Raw genomic sequence first — 15243 nt, forward strand, 5'->3', positions numbered from 1 at the left:
AAACAATGGGGTAAATTTGTTAGTATTTAGTATTTTTTTCACTAAATCAGACAATCACTGAGAGTAGCACAAGATGCAAATTATAGGAAGCTTTATTTCACATGCTGTTCAGTGACAACACGTTTTCAGCTTTACTTCTGTGGCAGTTTGGGATTGATAATGTTACCTGTGTAACCATGTTTTTTTTAAAAAAAAAGAACATGGGATCAAGCTCTTTAACTCTGTGGTCTTTCTTTGCTGAAATCTTTCCCATACTAAGGGGGCTTTTCTCTCACCGAGCACATACTTCCTGCTTATTAAACTGAAACCCATCTCCATAGGTGAGGAGAATTAGCCTGAGTTCTGGTGATTGCAACACATAATAGAAAAATATAATGAACCACAAAAGATCCAAATAGACGTCATCAGAACATTATTTTTTTCTATAGGTTTTGAACAGAATGGAACACAGGCATTTGAAATACTTTGAAGAAAAAAATTTTTTTTGCAAAACTCTTCAGTATCTCATTTTTTCTTAACTATTATATTTGCATATGCCTACTTATCTCCTCTACACTTACAGAAGATAATTTTGCAGGCCGATGAAAGTTCATAGATAACATGCTCCCAAATTCAGTGCAATCAGTTTATATTGGTTCTGTAAAGTCCTGAATATAATAGCAACATATGGTACATATGGATAATTTTTTAAATGGTATGAGAGATAATTTTCAATTAATAGCTCTTGGCTAGAACTGTTTCCTTATCAAAAACAAAAATTTACTCATGACTTTTTAAAATACAGATAATTAATTTATTTAATAAATATATATTGAAATCCTACTCTGTGTCAGCACTGTGTATTCCCTATAGGTTCCCAATTTATTGTGTTTTATGACATATTTGACCCATTGGTAAAACTTTTAAGCTCTTTTAAATGATAAGATAGATCTTTCAAGTTTTATTTCTATTTATTATCAAATATGATAAACTAAAACTTAAATATGGTTGCTTTGGAAAAAATTTTTCAAAGGAATGAAGTAATTAAATTTCTATAAATGGTATAATTTATATGTTTATTTGTATTTGCAGATATCATGTTTATTGTTATAAGAGGGAATTATTTATTTTTATAATAATAATTATCCTCATAAACTGAAAGGAAACTATCAAAGGATTCTCTTAGATATCATTAGGCACTAAAACACCAAACTAAACAAAATACCCCCAAACCCACATAAATTGTATGTCTAAAAGTTCTTGTTTTCTTTAACTTAAAATATTGAGAATTCACATTTGCAAAACAACTTAAAAAATGAATGTTTAGTCTAATAACAATTCTGCTTCACATCTTTCTTATATACTATGTCAATTAGCCTACCTTCCCAAATGCGGTACAGGTAAAAACTACATCAGTTGTCAGTAGTGTTCAACTCTAAAGTCAGAGAGGTTAAGAATGAAGTGATTCAATAATCCTTCTTTGTTAGCATTATACAATCTAGAATCTAAGCTTTATAATACTTGGCGAAAAGTCCTTCATATTTTAGGATATGTATTTTCATTTCCCAAATAGATTAAAGATCTGATTGATGTAGAAACAATTAAATCATAATTTACAGTCAACTATAAAATGTAAAAACAGAATGTTTTACAAATGAGAGCGACGAATAAATTATTTCCAGTGCTTATTATCACATATATACAGGATAATTTAAAACGAAATTGAGTGGTTGCTAATTCTGGTCTCTTAAAAATGTCATCAAAATATACATGGTCCTCAATGGAGGGCAGGAAAAGTTAAACTGTGACCCAAATGCAGTGTGTTTCTTCTTATCCTGAAAACTTGAATGATGATTAATCTATTTCACTGTGACAACGACAAACACTTTAATTCCAAAACCATTTCTCTAAATTACCAACAGACTTATATTCTTGATGCCTTTTTACATGATCGCATGCCAGGCATGCATGTGATTCCCAAAACCGTGGGAGGTTTACAGTAAAATCCTTCCTCCAGTTAAAGTAACTAAGGTACAACTTATTGTTTTTGTCAACTTCCTTCAGATATTTTGCCAACTCACTGGGAGAGTTAAAATCTTCCACATGAATGAATGAATCAGCTGGAATATAATTCTCATAGTTTTCCCTAGATGGTCCCAGGACAACAGGTACTGAACCAGCCAAAAAGGCATTGTAGAGTTTTTCTGTGATGTAATCTTTGTGAATTGAGTTTTCAAAAGAAAGATAAAATTTACAAGTAGAGATGGTGGGAATCAGATTTTTATCATTCACATACTCTCCAAATGCTTGGCCGTAAGTGTGGATTTCAATACTCTTGCTGAGCTCGTTGTAATATTTGACCCTGGCATGCTCAGGGTTCCAGTTACTCACAACCCAGCACACCAACTTTTCTTTGCTTGGCACTTCAAACACAAAGGGATTTGTGCTCACCGTCAAGAAGCCGTAAGGCACTTGTATGTCTGAATCACGGCGATAAGTTAGAGTCAGGTTGAACAAGTGCTCAATGCCACTCTTTTGGGGGGTGTGAGTGGGTGACTCTAAGTTCATCCAAATCCATTTCTGAAAGGGTGGCCTGGCCTGCTGAGGTAAGTTAGTCAGATCCCAGCTGATGTCTCTGTGGTGGATCAGGACCGCGTGGGACTTGTTGTACAACGAGCGGTCTGTTGTTAGATGGCACCCTTGGATGTTGAACATTGCTTGGCAGGATGTAAGGTCAAAGGTCTGTCCAAATGGCCACACCCAAACCAGAATAGTAGTTTCATTAAAATAATCAGTTTTTGTGGAGAAGAAATTTTTCATTTTCAGCACAGAACTTGCAGACTCCATTGGACTGAAGACCCAGCTGTTGGTGGGCTTGATGTAAATCAGCAGACATGCCACGAAGCAGCCCAGGATGATGCAGACGATGAGAAATGGGCGAAGAATGCCTTTGGATGTTGATGTCATAATTTTTCCTGGGGAAGAGAGAAAAGTAGAAGAAGTTTAGAAACAAAGGAAATTATAAATACAATGTGAGAGAAATAGTAAGACTCTTTCAATCACGAAACCAACTATAATTTCTTTTCAGTTTTAACAGCTACTGCGAGAAACTGGTTTCGTTTGGACCCAAAGCGACTTTTTAATGGAAATTTTCCAGAGACTCTGGCCCAGAAAGAATACATAAGAATTCACCCTCCATTCACATTTTCGAGTTAGGCTAACCACTTCTTCAGGGTCCTTTATATCTATTCCGTTTTCGTTAATAAAAAGCTGACAAAACAGATTGCCATAATTAAAACCCATGACTGAATTGATCACTGAATTATTGCTCTATAAGATTTGTAAACGTTTATTTGCTTGTTCACAACTATGTTTAAAAACTTTCCTTTTAAAGAAGCAGAGATAACATGAAGCTGAGCAGATGGACAGGCATTTCGGAGGATATCAGAGGATGGAAAAGAATATGGTAGAATATTGTTTGAAATTCTCAAGAAATAAATAAAAAATAAAAAAGATTGTAGCATATTCTGACTATCAGAGTGAAGTTAATAGAATATTAATATTTTTGAAGTTAATATTTTCTCTGGAAAAACATTTATTTTTATGATTTATATATAAATATATCAAGATAGTTATGTGAGGAAAAATATAGCCTTTGACTTGATGTCTCCCTTTTGTAAATAACCTCACTAGTAAAGCTCATGCTGTATTTATTAATTTATACATTTCACACTTATCTGACAATTTTGTTTCACTAACCAGGTAGTGAACTCTAGTAGTTAGCAGTATTTAATACTCAAGCAGATTGTCACCATTAGAACCAACTCTACCTTATCAGGTATTAGAACATTAAGCTTTGTTTTTAGAATTAAATATTATTAATAACCTTAAGATAAAGATAAATATTATGGAGAACAACAGCAATCCATTGAATTTTAATAGTTTCTGGCTAAAGCAATGGTTCACTTTGCTTTGTTGTGTGTCTTCTAAATTTTTCTTTATTATTTGTGTTTCTGTATGAATATGGACATATGCATGTCACATGTAATGTATTTACAGGATTATTTTTAATAGAATTTTTGCTGGTCCCTTGAAATTTGTATTGTTTTTCCAATGTAAATATCACTTAGAAATTTCTGTTGAATTACATATTTTAAAATCTCAATCAAATATAGTGTATTAGATAGAGAATACTTAATAAAGAGAGAATTGCTTTTTTACTTACCTAAATTTAGGTGAACATTTGAAAAAGTATCACACATACACTTTCTTCACAACCTTTAAAAAAGATGATGTTGTGTGTACTATAAAGCTTAATTATGTGTATGTAAAAATTGTAGGTATTTAACAGTAGAACATTCCCTGTACTGAACTGTTGAAATTAAAAAAAAAAAATCAAAAGCCCCTCAAAGCTAGATTCAATTTCAAAGTCAGTAAATGAAGAAGTTGACAAAATCCCCTACAGATATGTTATATCTAAGAAAAAAGATGCTTTCTTTTGGCTTCTTTGTCAAAAATGAAGTCTTGGTAGGTATGTGGGTTTCCTTCGTCTTCAATCCAGTTCCACTGATTGACCTATTTGTTTCTATAACAATACCATGGAAGCTTTTTTCCCTATTATTCTGTAACACAGATTGGAATTAGGGATGGTGATAAATAGAAGAATGTAAATAGATCCATATTTATTACAAATCCAAGTGAATCAAAGACTTCAACGTAAAACCAGATATACTAAGACCTAATAGAAGAGAAAGTGGGAAATAGCCTTGAACTCACTGGTACAAGAGACATCTTCCTGTACAGAACACCAATGGCTCAGACCCTAAGATCAACAATTAATAAATGGGACCTCATGAAACTGAAAAGGTTCTGAAAGGCAAAGGACACTGTCAATAGGACAAAACAGCAGAATACGTATTGGGAAAGGATCTTCCTACACTCGACAAAGGGATAATATCCAAAATGTATAAAGAACTCAAGCAGTCAGACACCAACAACCCAAATAATCCAATTAAAAAATGGGGTACAGAGCTAAACAGAGTTAACAGAGGAATCTTGAATGGCTGAGAAGCACTTAAAGAAATGTTCAACATTGTTAGTCAAAAGGGAAACGCAAATCAAAATGACCCTAAGATTTCACCTTATACCAATCTGAATGGCAAAGATCAAACCTCAAGTGAAAGCACATCCTGGTGAGAATGTAGAACAAGGGAAATACTCCTCCATTACTGGTGGGAGTACAAACTTGTACAATTACTCTGGAAATAAATCTGGCAGTTTCACAGAAAATCGGGTATAATGATACTCTGATGCTAGCAGATAGTAACCTAGCATAACTTCTGAGAGGCTCCACCCAGCAGCTGACTAAAGAAGATGCGGAGACCAAAGCCAAGCCTAGGAGGCTTATGGAAGAGTTCAGGGAAAGACTAGGGTCCCTGGAGGGAAGGGATAGAAACTCCATAGAAGGATCAACAGAGTCAACTAACCTGGACCCTTAGGGGCTCCCAGAGACTGTACTACCAACCAAAAAGCATATGCATACTGGAACTTAAGCCTTCCTTCCACACATATGTAGTAAATATGCAGCTTGGTCTTCATTGGGTTCCCTAACAACTGGAGCAGTGGCTGTCCCTAGAACTGTTGCCAGTCTGTGGATCCCATTCTCCTACCTGGGGCTGCCTTTTCTGGCCACAGTGGGAGAGGATGTGCCTAGCTCTGCAGATATTTGATGTCCAAGGGCAGGATAAAGATATGAGGGACTCCATCTTCTCATCGGAGAAGGAGAGGGGATATGCAGGAGGGACTGTATATGATGGTATGTGGGGGAACTTGGAGGAGGGGGTAGAACCGGGAGGAGGGGGGCAGCAATTGAGATGTAAAGTGAATAAATAAAAAAATAAATTGAAAAAAGAACAAACACATATATCTAAGAATTATTTATTCAACCTTCGACTACAGAGAAAGTCGGGAAGGAATTATAAAGGAAGTCTCAATATTTATAATAAAATGATATTGCAAGTACTATGTATCAAAGTTTATGATACGTGGAAAAACAGCAATATTTAGAAGTTTAGAGGTACAGTTTCCTTGAAATCAGTTATTTGATTAACTCAAGAAGACCATCAATGAACAATAAACAAAGCTAAAGAAAAAAAAGAAACAAACAAAACAACAAAAGAATAGAAGTATACTAGACAAAGTCATTGAAGTTGAGAGCTTAAATTTGAGATGGTTAGATTATCCCAATGTCTGTTGATAGCAATAAAACAGTCAAGCTAGAAAATAAAAAATCTAGGTTAAATATCAAAAGGGTAAAATAATGACTGACTTAATGTAGGTTAAAATTAGGAATGACTATTGAGTGCATATGAAGAAATATAAAATTCTTTATAAAATAAATGATTATGGTTTGAGCCAGTTGAGGAAAACAAACATTGGCCTACGGGAGGTGGGGATCCATCGATAATGGAATCTGTTAAAGAAGTCAAATTCAAGAAAACCATCGAGAGCAAACACTAGGCCTAGAGAGGACTGGAGGACTTAGATTAGTAGTTCAATAATTGGGGATTGTTATGGTGGTTTTAAAACTGGAATTATTTTAGAAAACAGAAAATTAAGGATAAGTTTTTAGATCACTATATGAAGCCAACCATAATGTTAAGAAAATATATCAGAAGATATTTTAAAAGGCTAGTTTCACTTAAAATTACAGACAAAAATTAGGAAATTTAGCAAAAATAGATTTGTAAAACTATCAGCATGCCGATCTGAAGTAAGTTTATGAAAGTCTAGTTGCATGAAATCCTGTAGATATCAGAGAGACAGCACACATTTAATAGTTTAAAGAAATTTTGATGAAAGTCATGCTAAACTATGCTAAAGTGCTCTCCTATGATATAACAACCAGTGTTGCTAGCTGTATATGACCAGGTTATAGTGACAGCAGTCACCATTTAATAACTGCTGCTTTTGCCAATCCTAGTATTGCTGCTGTGGAGAAGGTTGTCTGTCATCCCTTCTCAGAGATGAGCATTGGGGGGAGAGATACATCCAATGAGTAACTAGCTTAGCCACTGACCTGATGCCTATAGTCAACACCAAGCAAATAATATATCCAAAATCTGTTCATATATTTATATTGGGTTTCACTGTCTTGATTTCTCTGGCATCTATCCCTTTTTAGCTGAGGGCTATTTGTTAATATTTTAAATGTAGATCAGGTTCTCTTATCAAACAATACCTCACACTTACATTGTGCTCATTACTGCTAGATACTGATCTGAGACCTTTTATTCACTCATACACATCTATTACTTAACATTAACATTTTTCTAAAATAATAACTGAGGCACAAAATGGCTAATAAGCAGCTTGCCCAAGGGTAGTCAGCCAAGAAGTTGCAGCACATACTTTCTAATGTAAGTTGCTGGCTGCATGGTATGAACACTTGATGACTGTGTTTTATGATCTACTCCTTTGCTCACTGCAGGCAGAATTTGCAATCAGTATAGTGATTTATTCTTTCTTCACTGACATACTATTACCATCTGTGCAGAGTAGATGCTTAATAAGTGTTCCATGTGTCGTGTGAATGAATGAGTGAACTACAGAGCTTCAGACAAGTATAAGGTCCCGTGTCAGTAACTGCAAACACAAAACATGAACCAAGCGTAAATTTGTGTTTACTTGTTTTATCTATGAGCTTGCCCCATGCTCACATAGACAATGAAAGCTACTGGAGCCGATAGAAAATATCTGGGTAAAATTGAGCTTTGGGTTTTTCTCCTGTTTCAAAGTTAGTATGCATACAGTCAATTTTAGCCACTCTTCCTTGTTTTTCTTTCCCACTCTCTCTTACCTTCCCTCCCTCCCTACCTGTCTCCCTCCCTTCCCCCTCCCTTTCTCTCTCTCCCTCCCTTCCCCCTCCCTTTCTCTCTTTCTTTTTCTCTCCCTCCCTTCCCCCTCCCTTTCCCCCTCCTTCCCTCTCTCTCTCTCTCTCTCTCTCTCTCCCTCTCTCTCCCTCTCTCTCTCTCTCTTCCTCTTGTTTGCTTTTGTTAAATGAAAAGAATTTGGTCCTTAGGCAAAAAAAAAAATGTTGATTTTGCTCTGTATTCAACTTTCCTATTTCCTGGGGATTTTTGTCTTACTGATTCTTCTCTTTACATGTTCTACCTCTAACTCTTCACTGCTGCCAGGGTTAATTACTAAACAATGAGGGCAGTTATTCAATGACTCCTACCATGCACAGAAATTGCCAGGAATGTTTGCCTCCTAGAGCCAAGTTGATAATTCTTTGATAGGAACCATTTCACTTATTCCTCAGAACTGAAATTCAGGAGCAAACTCCCCATGTTTTGATCTATCAATCACTCCAATCTGTTTTTTAAAACCCCTAAGCAGAGATGCTATATAACTCTCTCCAATGACATCAATGAATATGTAGACAAAGGGAAATTGTAGCCATAAATAGCATAATCAAAACTTTTCAGTTATTCTAAATGACCTTATAGAGTGTGAGAGATGACAAAGACTTAAGCTTTAAAGAACAATAACAGAGTCCTTGGTAAAAAAAAAATACTTGCAGGGATTTGATATAGAAAAATATTGTGTGAAATATAGAGAAACTACTCTATATTTCAATACTGCTCCAATGCATGGTTTAAAGTAGCCTGGGCAGACAATACCAACTTAGATAAGGACAAGTGAGTCATAGGCAGAGTCATAGTGACTTGTCCCCTGAACCTTCACCCAGCCGATACCTGGTTCTGATGATATCTGTATTCCCCCTGAACACCCACACTCCAGTGACATTCCCTTCCCCACATCCTGCCTTTCTGTGTTTATAACCCCTGTGTGAATGAATTACGATTTGAGGAAAAATAAATTATAAAAAAATGAAAGAAAAATTTAAAATACAAAACATTCAGAGCTTTGATTTACAAATGGTAGATTCATGTCTGGATACTTGTGAGAGAATGAGAAACTAAGAAAAATGGGAAGATTCTTCAGAGATTAGTAATTCTCCTGTAAGTCTCTGTGCTTGTGTTGTTGTTCAGGATACTTTTTAGCTAGTATTCATACTTATTTTACAATGGAAATAACATTGAGTAAACTGTAGAAGAGAACTCAATAACTGGCTAGAACTATTTGATAAAGCCAGCTTCCTGTTGTAGCTCACCCCTTGGGCATTATCTCCATGTGGTGGCTACTGCAGTATATTGTCTCTCCCATATTACACATAATGATGTAATACAGAACCAGTTAGATCAATAGAAATTCTTCATTCCAGATGGTTTGCTATCATTGTATAGCCATAGTTACTTCACAGTGTGTGTGTGTGTGTGTGTGTGTGTGTGTGTGTGTGTGTGTGACAGAACGTTTTTTATTAGATACTTTTTAAATTACATTTCAAATGTTATCCCCTTTCCTGGTTTCCTCCTTGGAAACCCCCATCCAATCCCCCCTCTCCTGCTTCTATGAGGGTGTTCATCCACCCACATACCAACTCCCACCTCCCCTCCCTGGCATTCCCCTACACTGGAGCATTAAGCCTTCATAGGATCAAAGTCCTCTGCTCCCATTGATGCCTGACAAGTCCATCCTCTGCTACATATGCTGCTGGAGCCATGGGTCCCTCCAGGTGTACTCTTTGGTTGGTGGTTAGTCTCTGGGAGCTCTGGGGTCTGGTTGGTTGTTATTGTTTTTCTTCTTATGAGGTTGCAAACCCCTTCAGCTCCTTTTTATCACTGTTAAAAGAATAAAGTTGACCATATCAAATAAAAAAGTGAAGAGTAAATTAATGGAAAATTGATGGTGTGCTAAGTTAGAATTAGTTTCAAAATGGTTGTCAAAAAGTGATCCTTTGACTTAATCCTTCTGAAAGAAAACTTGTGAAGTGTGATAATTATTAATTTGCTTTTATTCTGTTACTCTATGGTAACAGATCAGGAATTAGTGTTCTTAGCCATAACTCCTGCAATAGTACGTCTTTTTCTGGAGATTATTATCATTTGTAGTTAACTACCCATCCACATAAAATTCTTCTCTAAAGTTCAAAATATAACTCAGTAACTATAATTTATACATATATACATAAACATAATACATTTGTAATATATAAAATTATGGAATATACTTAGTTAATTTTTTGTTTGTTTTTTATTTAACAGTATATAGAAACTTCTTTTTAAGGGACATTATCCTAAGTGTTCATTGGTTTTAACTATGTGGATAAAACTCTTGTCTACCTCTCCTTTCCCCTCTTCCCCTTCCTACCTCCGTCGTTCCCTCACTCCATGCATTGAATAATCCAAGCCATTACGCATGCTGCATTCTTGAGCTGGATCCTGGTTTCATATTGGACAATTACCTCTGCTGGAAAAACTTTTAGGGCTACAAAAAAAATCTTTTCTTTCCACAAACAGAGCTCATCAGGGAGTCAGATGGACTATGGAGATTTCTGGGTCTGAGGACAGATCCAGAACTGGGCTCCCTGGTGAACTCTGGATTAATAGAGCTACTCTTGGTTATCTTTCATTGGTATTCTTCAGTTCAAGAGCCATACTATAACCATCTAACAGTTTCACTTGTGTTTTATTAGTTATAATTATTTTATTGCTTGAAATAGACAAACCGAAGTAAAGGTACAGAACAACCTCCACTCTAAATAACTAGACAAAACAATTTATGTAAACTAATCTTTAAACCAATTCTTTCCCCCTTAAGATGCAAAGTGTATATCTTGAACCCTTCAAAAATATATAATTATCTGGATTAAAAATTTGAAAAGTATAGAATAAACATATTCCTACAACTGGAATAAATATATTACTTTGTACAAATACCTGTACCAACTCCAGGTAAAGTTTAGGAACTTGTCATTGCTTTCTAAATGGAAACCAGTATGTGTATGGTAAGCTCAGAGAAGTCTTTTCCAATATATTAATGATCTATTAATAGCATCATATTAGCTTGGGAGTACCCAAACTCCAAAGAATACAAACACTTTCCAGTGCTTGTTTGTTTGGTTGTTTTCCTTGCAATTTTTACATGAAGAAAACTTAGACATTTTAAAACAAAAGAATATTCCTTCACTCTATACCAAAATAGACTCTGTCTTATACTATAAAGGTGTACCTATTCATGACTTCTCTTTCAAGGTCCTTTGAAACTTCAAATTATCTTGGGCCTTTCTCATGTGCTTTGCTGGTTTCAGTTCCCACAGTTCTCTATATTTGATGCTGAGCTGCACACCTCCTGTCTTGGGAGAGAAGCCATTTACTCTTTAGCAAGAAGACACTTGCTGATTTCTGGAATGTTCTCAAATTTGTGTCCCTGAAACTTTGTCAAAGACTCTTAAATAAAATGTCTGGTGTTTCCATGAGTAAACCTTTGTTTTACTTCCTTGGACTCTGGGGAACATTCTACTTATGTACTCTAGAAAGGAGAGGGTCAATTGGTCACTAAGGTCATTGGTCTTTTGCCTGAGTCTTTTTCAGAATGGTTGCCATTGGAGTTCTGTCTTTAGGCAAACTAGTGAAAAGCATTTTTTTCTTACCCTGCACCCCCTTTCCTTTCCACTTTCAGATATTTGTTTCTGTTAATAAATGTGCTACCAAATGGCATTTTTTCGTGCACTATCGGATTTTTTATTTCAGTTCTTTTTATGTTCATTCCCTTTGAATTTTTGTCTTAATGCAGGGATTAGCCCCTTTTACTTTGTTCTTTCATCCGATCACTCTCCTCTATCACTAGTTCTTAATCACTGTCTTTATTCACTCTGGAAGCTCTATTTACCAGCTTGAGCGATAGTCACAGCAATCAGATTTGACACAGAGCCCAAGTATAGTCTGGCTCATACTCCTTAGGGGATGCTGTAGACAGGAACAGGGATTCCTTCACGACTTTTTCTTTTCTTCCTAGAATATGCTTTGTGGTGCCCCTGGAGGCCAGTGGTATTTCATAACTGGGTTGTTAGTGCCAGCATTCAGTGCAATTACTGCCAGTTCTTAAATCAGAGAATATAGTCAATGAAGCACAAATAAATATTACATACACAAACAAACACACACACACACACACAGCTCTACCTCGTTTTACTTTGGTATATTAATATTTCTTCTTAGTTTAAATATGAAACTCCAATACATTCAAGTGATAACACAGTGCAACTAACTCAGTCAATTCTCTTTGGCAGCCCTGCATTATATCTACATCAGCCCTCTACCAAATGTTATCTTCTAGGTATTCGTTGCACTATTTGATTATTCTTCATTTATCTAAGTAAAACACTTTCTTGAGTGGAAAACTGACATTGCTTCTAAGTCACCTACTTAGAATTCACTTTTTAAATTTTTACTTTAAATGATATGTAAAAGAACATAAAATTGTACATGGTAATGGAATAACTACCATGTAATGTTCAATAAATCACGTAAAGTTTCAATCAGATAAAACTATTTTAAGCATTTACCATTTCTTTATGGTGAAAACCTTCAAAGCCTTTTCTTCTTTGTCAAATGTCCAGTACATAGTTGGCATACTTGAATGTATCACCATGCTGTACTGGAGCTACATATCACTATAATGTCAGGTAAGGTAATGGCTCCTAGCAACTTCTACATATTTTTGAGTAATTTCTTAGCTGTGAATTAGTCTTTCCCCATTTTCTCATTCCTTCTCCCTTCTGTCTCTAAGTAGCTACCCTGTGCTTGTCTCCTTCTATGAGGTAGATGTACCTATAGTCTATATATATGTAAGATCAAGCATTATCTATTTTTCTGTTAGCACTTACTATTAATCCTTTGAATTTGTTCACAAGATAAACACATGTGGTTATTTGGTCTGTAAGGCATGGTTTCAATCCCAGAAAATTTACTTTCAGCATCTTGACATTCAGAAAATAGCACACTAATGATAAGCTCAAAATCAACCTCAGAAAGAAAGCTTCTCTCAGACCTCTTAATCCCTTCCTGTCTCCTTTCTTCTCTCTTCAAGACAAGCTATAGGAATTACAATTCTTTTTCCTGGAGATAAATCATACAAACTTGAAACCCCCTTTTCAAACCAAGCTGCACTATCCTTCCAAATGTTGCTTTCATATTTCATGCCATTCTATGTTGGAACTGGTGGTGAAAAAAATCTTTAACCAATCCTGTCATTTAGTAGGTTAGAAGATTCTCATTTCAGAAGGGTCCTGTTTTATGATGAACAGGGAATGCTTCGGAGGCTTAGAAGAATCTGAGTGGACTGGTCTTGCAGGATTCTTAAGTAGTCTAAGTATTAGAACATAATCTCTTGTCCAATCAGGTCTATGATGATGGTCATGTTTCATTAAATCTATACATAAAAATGGATTCCTTATCATGGATGGCTATATCCATTTTTAAGATTCCCTTGTTTTATATAGTCATCATTGGGCAAGAGATTTTGAACTTCAGTGTTCACCATCATCTTTCAGGATGTCTGTCTCTACAGGATTACTTGGATACGGTTAGAAATGCATGTTTTTCCAACAAAGCACAAATATATGAAATTAGAAACTAGAGTGAAGAAAAGCTATTGTTCAAAGACCCATGCAGGCAGTCATAGTAAGCACAGAAGTTCAAAGATTCCTGCAGATAAGTGACACCTCAACTCTAGACACAGGATACTTTTGGTTTGGGCTGCTTTATTCTAATGGTGTTTAAGAAGTTTAAAACGGACATATGTGACATAAACAGGTTCTGATGATGGAGCCCTGTCAGCATCTTTAACCTGTGTCACTGTTGCATTATTTGCATGCTCTTGTTTGTCCTTGTGGTACACCAGTTCCCATCTCTGCCTGTGAGGTGAGGGTTTCTTTCTTCTACTTTTGAGGTACTGCTCTGCAGGCTTGGTTTCTCAGTTCTACCCAAAGCTTCTTATGGAAAAGACTGCTAATGATCTTTCCCAGTGCACTGCAACAGTGTCCCTAAGTCCATGATGGTTTTTTCTGATTACTGTATCACCATGTCATGTATTATGAATATGCTATCATGGCATTAATTAACTAATAGTAACAGCTCTGGGACTTGAACTTTGGGCTCCATGGTCTATCACTGAGCTATATCTTGAGTGCTCTTTTTACTTTTTTTTTTTTTCGAGCCAGGGTTTCTCTGTGTAGCTCTGGCTGTCCTGGAACTCACTCTGTAGATCAGGCTGGCCTCGATCTCAGAAATCCGCCTGCCTCTGCCTCCCAAGTGCTGGGATTAAAGGCGTGCGCCACCACTGCCCAGCCTGTTGAAGAACCTTTGTCTCACAGCAGGTCAGCACAGTTCTTGGTGACTCATCTTTCCTATTTCAGTTCCTTCTGCCTTTTTACTTTTAAAGATAAGATCTCTTTAGATTTCGAAGGCTGGCGTAGAGCTCATTCTGTAGTCCAGGCATTTTGCCTTAGCCTATCAGCTAGTAAGGATTACAAACATGTGCCGCCAAACCTAATTTTCATTACAAATTACAAATAGATTTTAATAGCTCAGTGACAATTCAGTGCACTTTTTAAAAAATATATAGTTTTCACTTTTTGGTAGGAGCAAGTTCACACATTTGTATATTTGACATTGCTGCTCCTGTTAACTGAAAGGCTCACAGGGTAGAGGCACCTCTATACTTGGCTTTTACCTGTATCTTACCATATAAGGTCACACATTTTAAAAGACAATATCATAGTGGCTCAATCCTCAGCAGGCTGGCTAAAAGGAGTTTTCAGGTATGTTCCCCAGGTTGCCTTGTTTATCATTTGGCTGTCATTAATTTGCAAGTTCTTATGTTCAACATCATCCCTGTTCAGATCCTCTTAATATTTGGAGCCAGAGTCTTAAATTCAGCTTTTCACTGAACTCTAATCTCCTGGCTGCTAGTTTCTAGTTTTCTGCTGCTCTTGCAGAATCTGCCACCAGAGTCCAATGTGTCATTGACAAAGCACCTTTGAGTCTGCTTGAAGTGATCACAATTTTCTCTGACTTTTGATTTCTAATCCAGTTTATAATGGAAAGTAGTGAAACCATGAAGAACCGCCTGCTTCATCCCACTTGGCTCTTCCCTGTACTACACCTGTTAAAACAGAGTCCTTACTTTTTTGTGTGTGTACGGGTATTCATCTTTGTTTCACCAGTTTCAGCAGAAAAACCTGCATAGATACCACACATTATTCTTGTGTGTATCTGGGAGGTTGCCTTTGGGGACACAGTAATGTGTATAATAGGTGGGCTGAGTAAGTAAGCGGCCCTCAGTGTGGTTCAGGAA

At 36.2% G+C, this 15243-nt stretch overlaps 1 protein-coding gene across 1 annotated transcript in view; it reads right to left on the reverse strand.

Annotated features, from left to right (window-relative positions):
• Positions 1 to 1154: 1154 nt before the first annotated feature.
• Positions 1155 to 15243, reverse strand: part of Fut9 (fucosyltransferase 9) — a 168684-nt gene continuing 154595 nt past the window's right edge. Inside the window, exon 3 of the mRNA XM_028781372.1 lies at positions 1155 to 2954. Within this exon, the coding sequence (XP_028637205.1) occupies positions 1867 to 2946 (1080 nt within the window). The 5' untranslated portion in view covers positions 2947 to 2954 and the 3' untranslated portion in view covers positions 1155 to 1866. The remainder of the gene's footprint in view (positions 2955 to 15243) is intronic.

The sequence above is a fragment of the Grammomys surdaster genome, unplaced genomic scaffold (assembly GCF_004785775.1).
Source record: "Grammomys surdaster isolate TR1022 unplaced genomic scaffold, NIH_TR_1.0 97, whole genome shotgun sequence".
NCBI classification, from domain to species: domain Eukaryota; kingdom Metazoa; phylum Chordata; class Mammalia; order Rodentia; family Muridae; genus Grammomys; species Grammomys surdaster.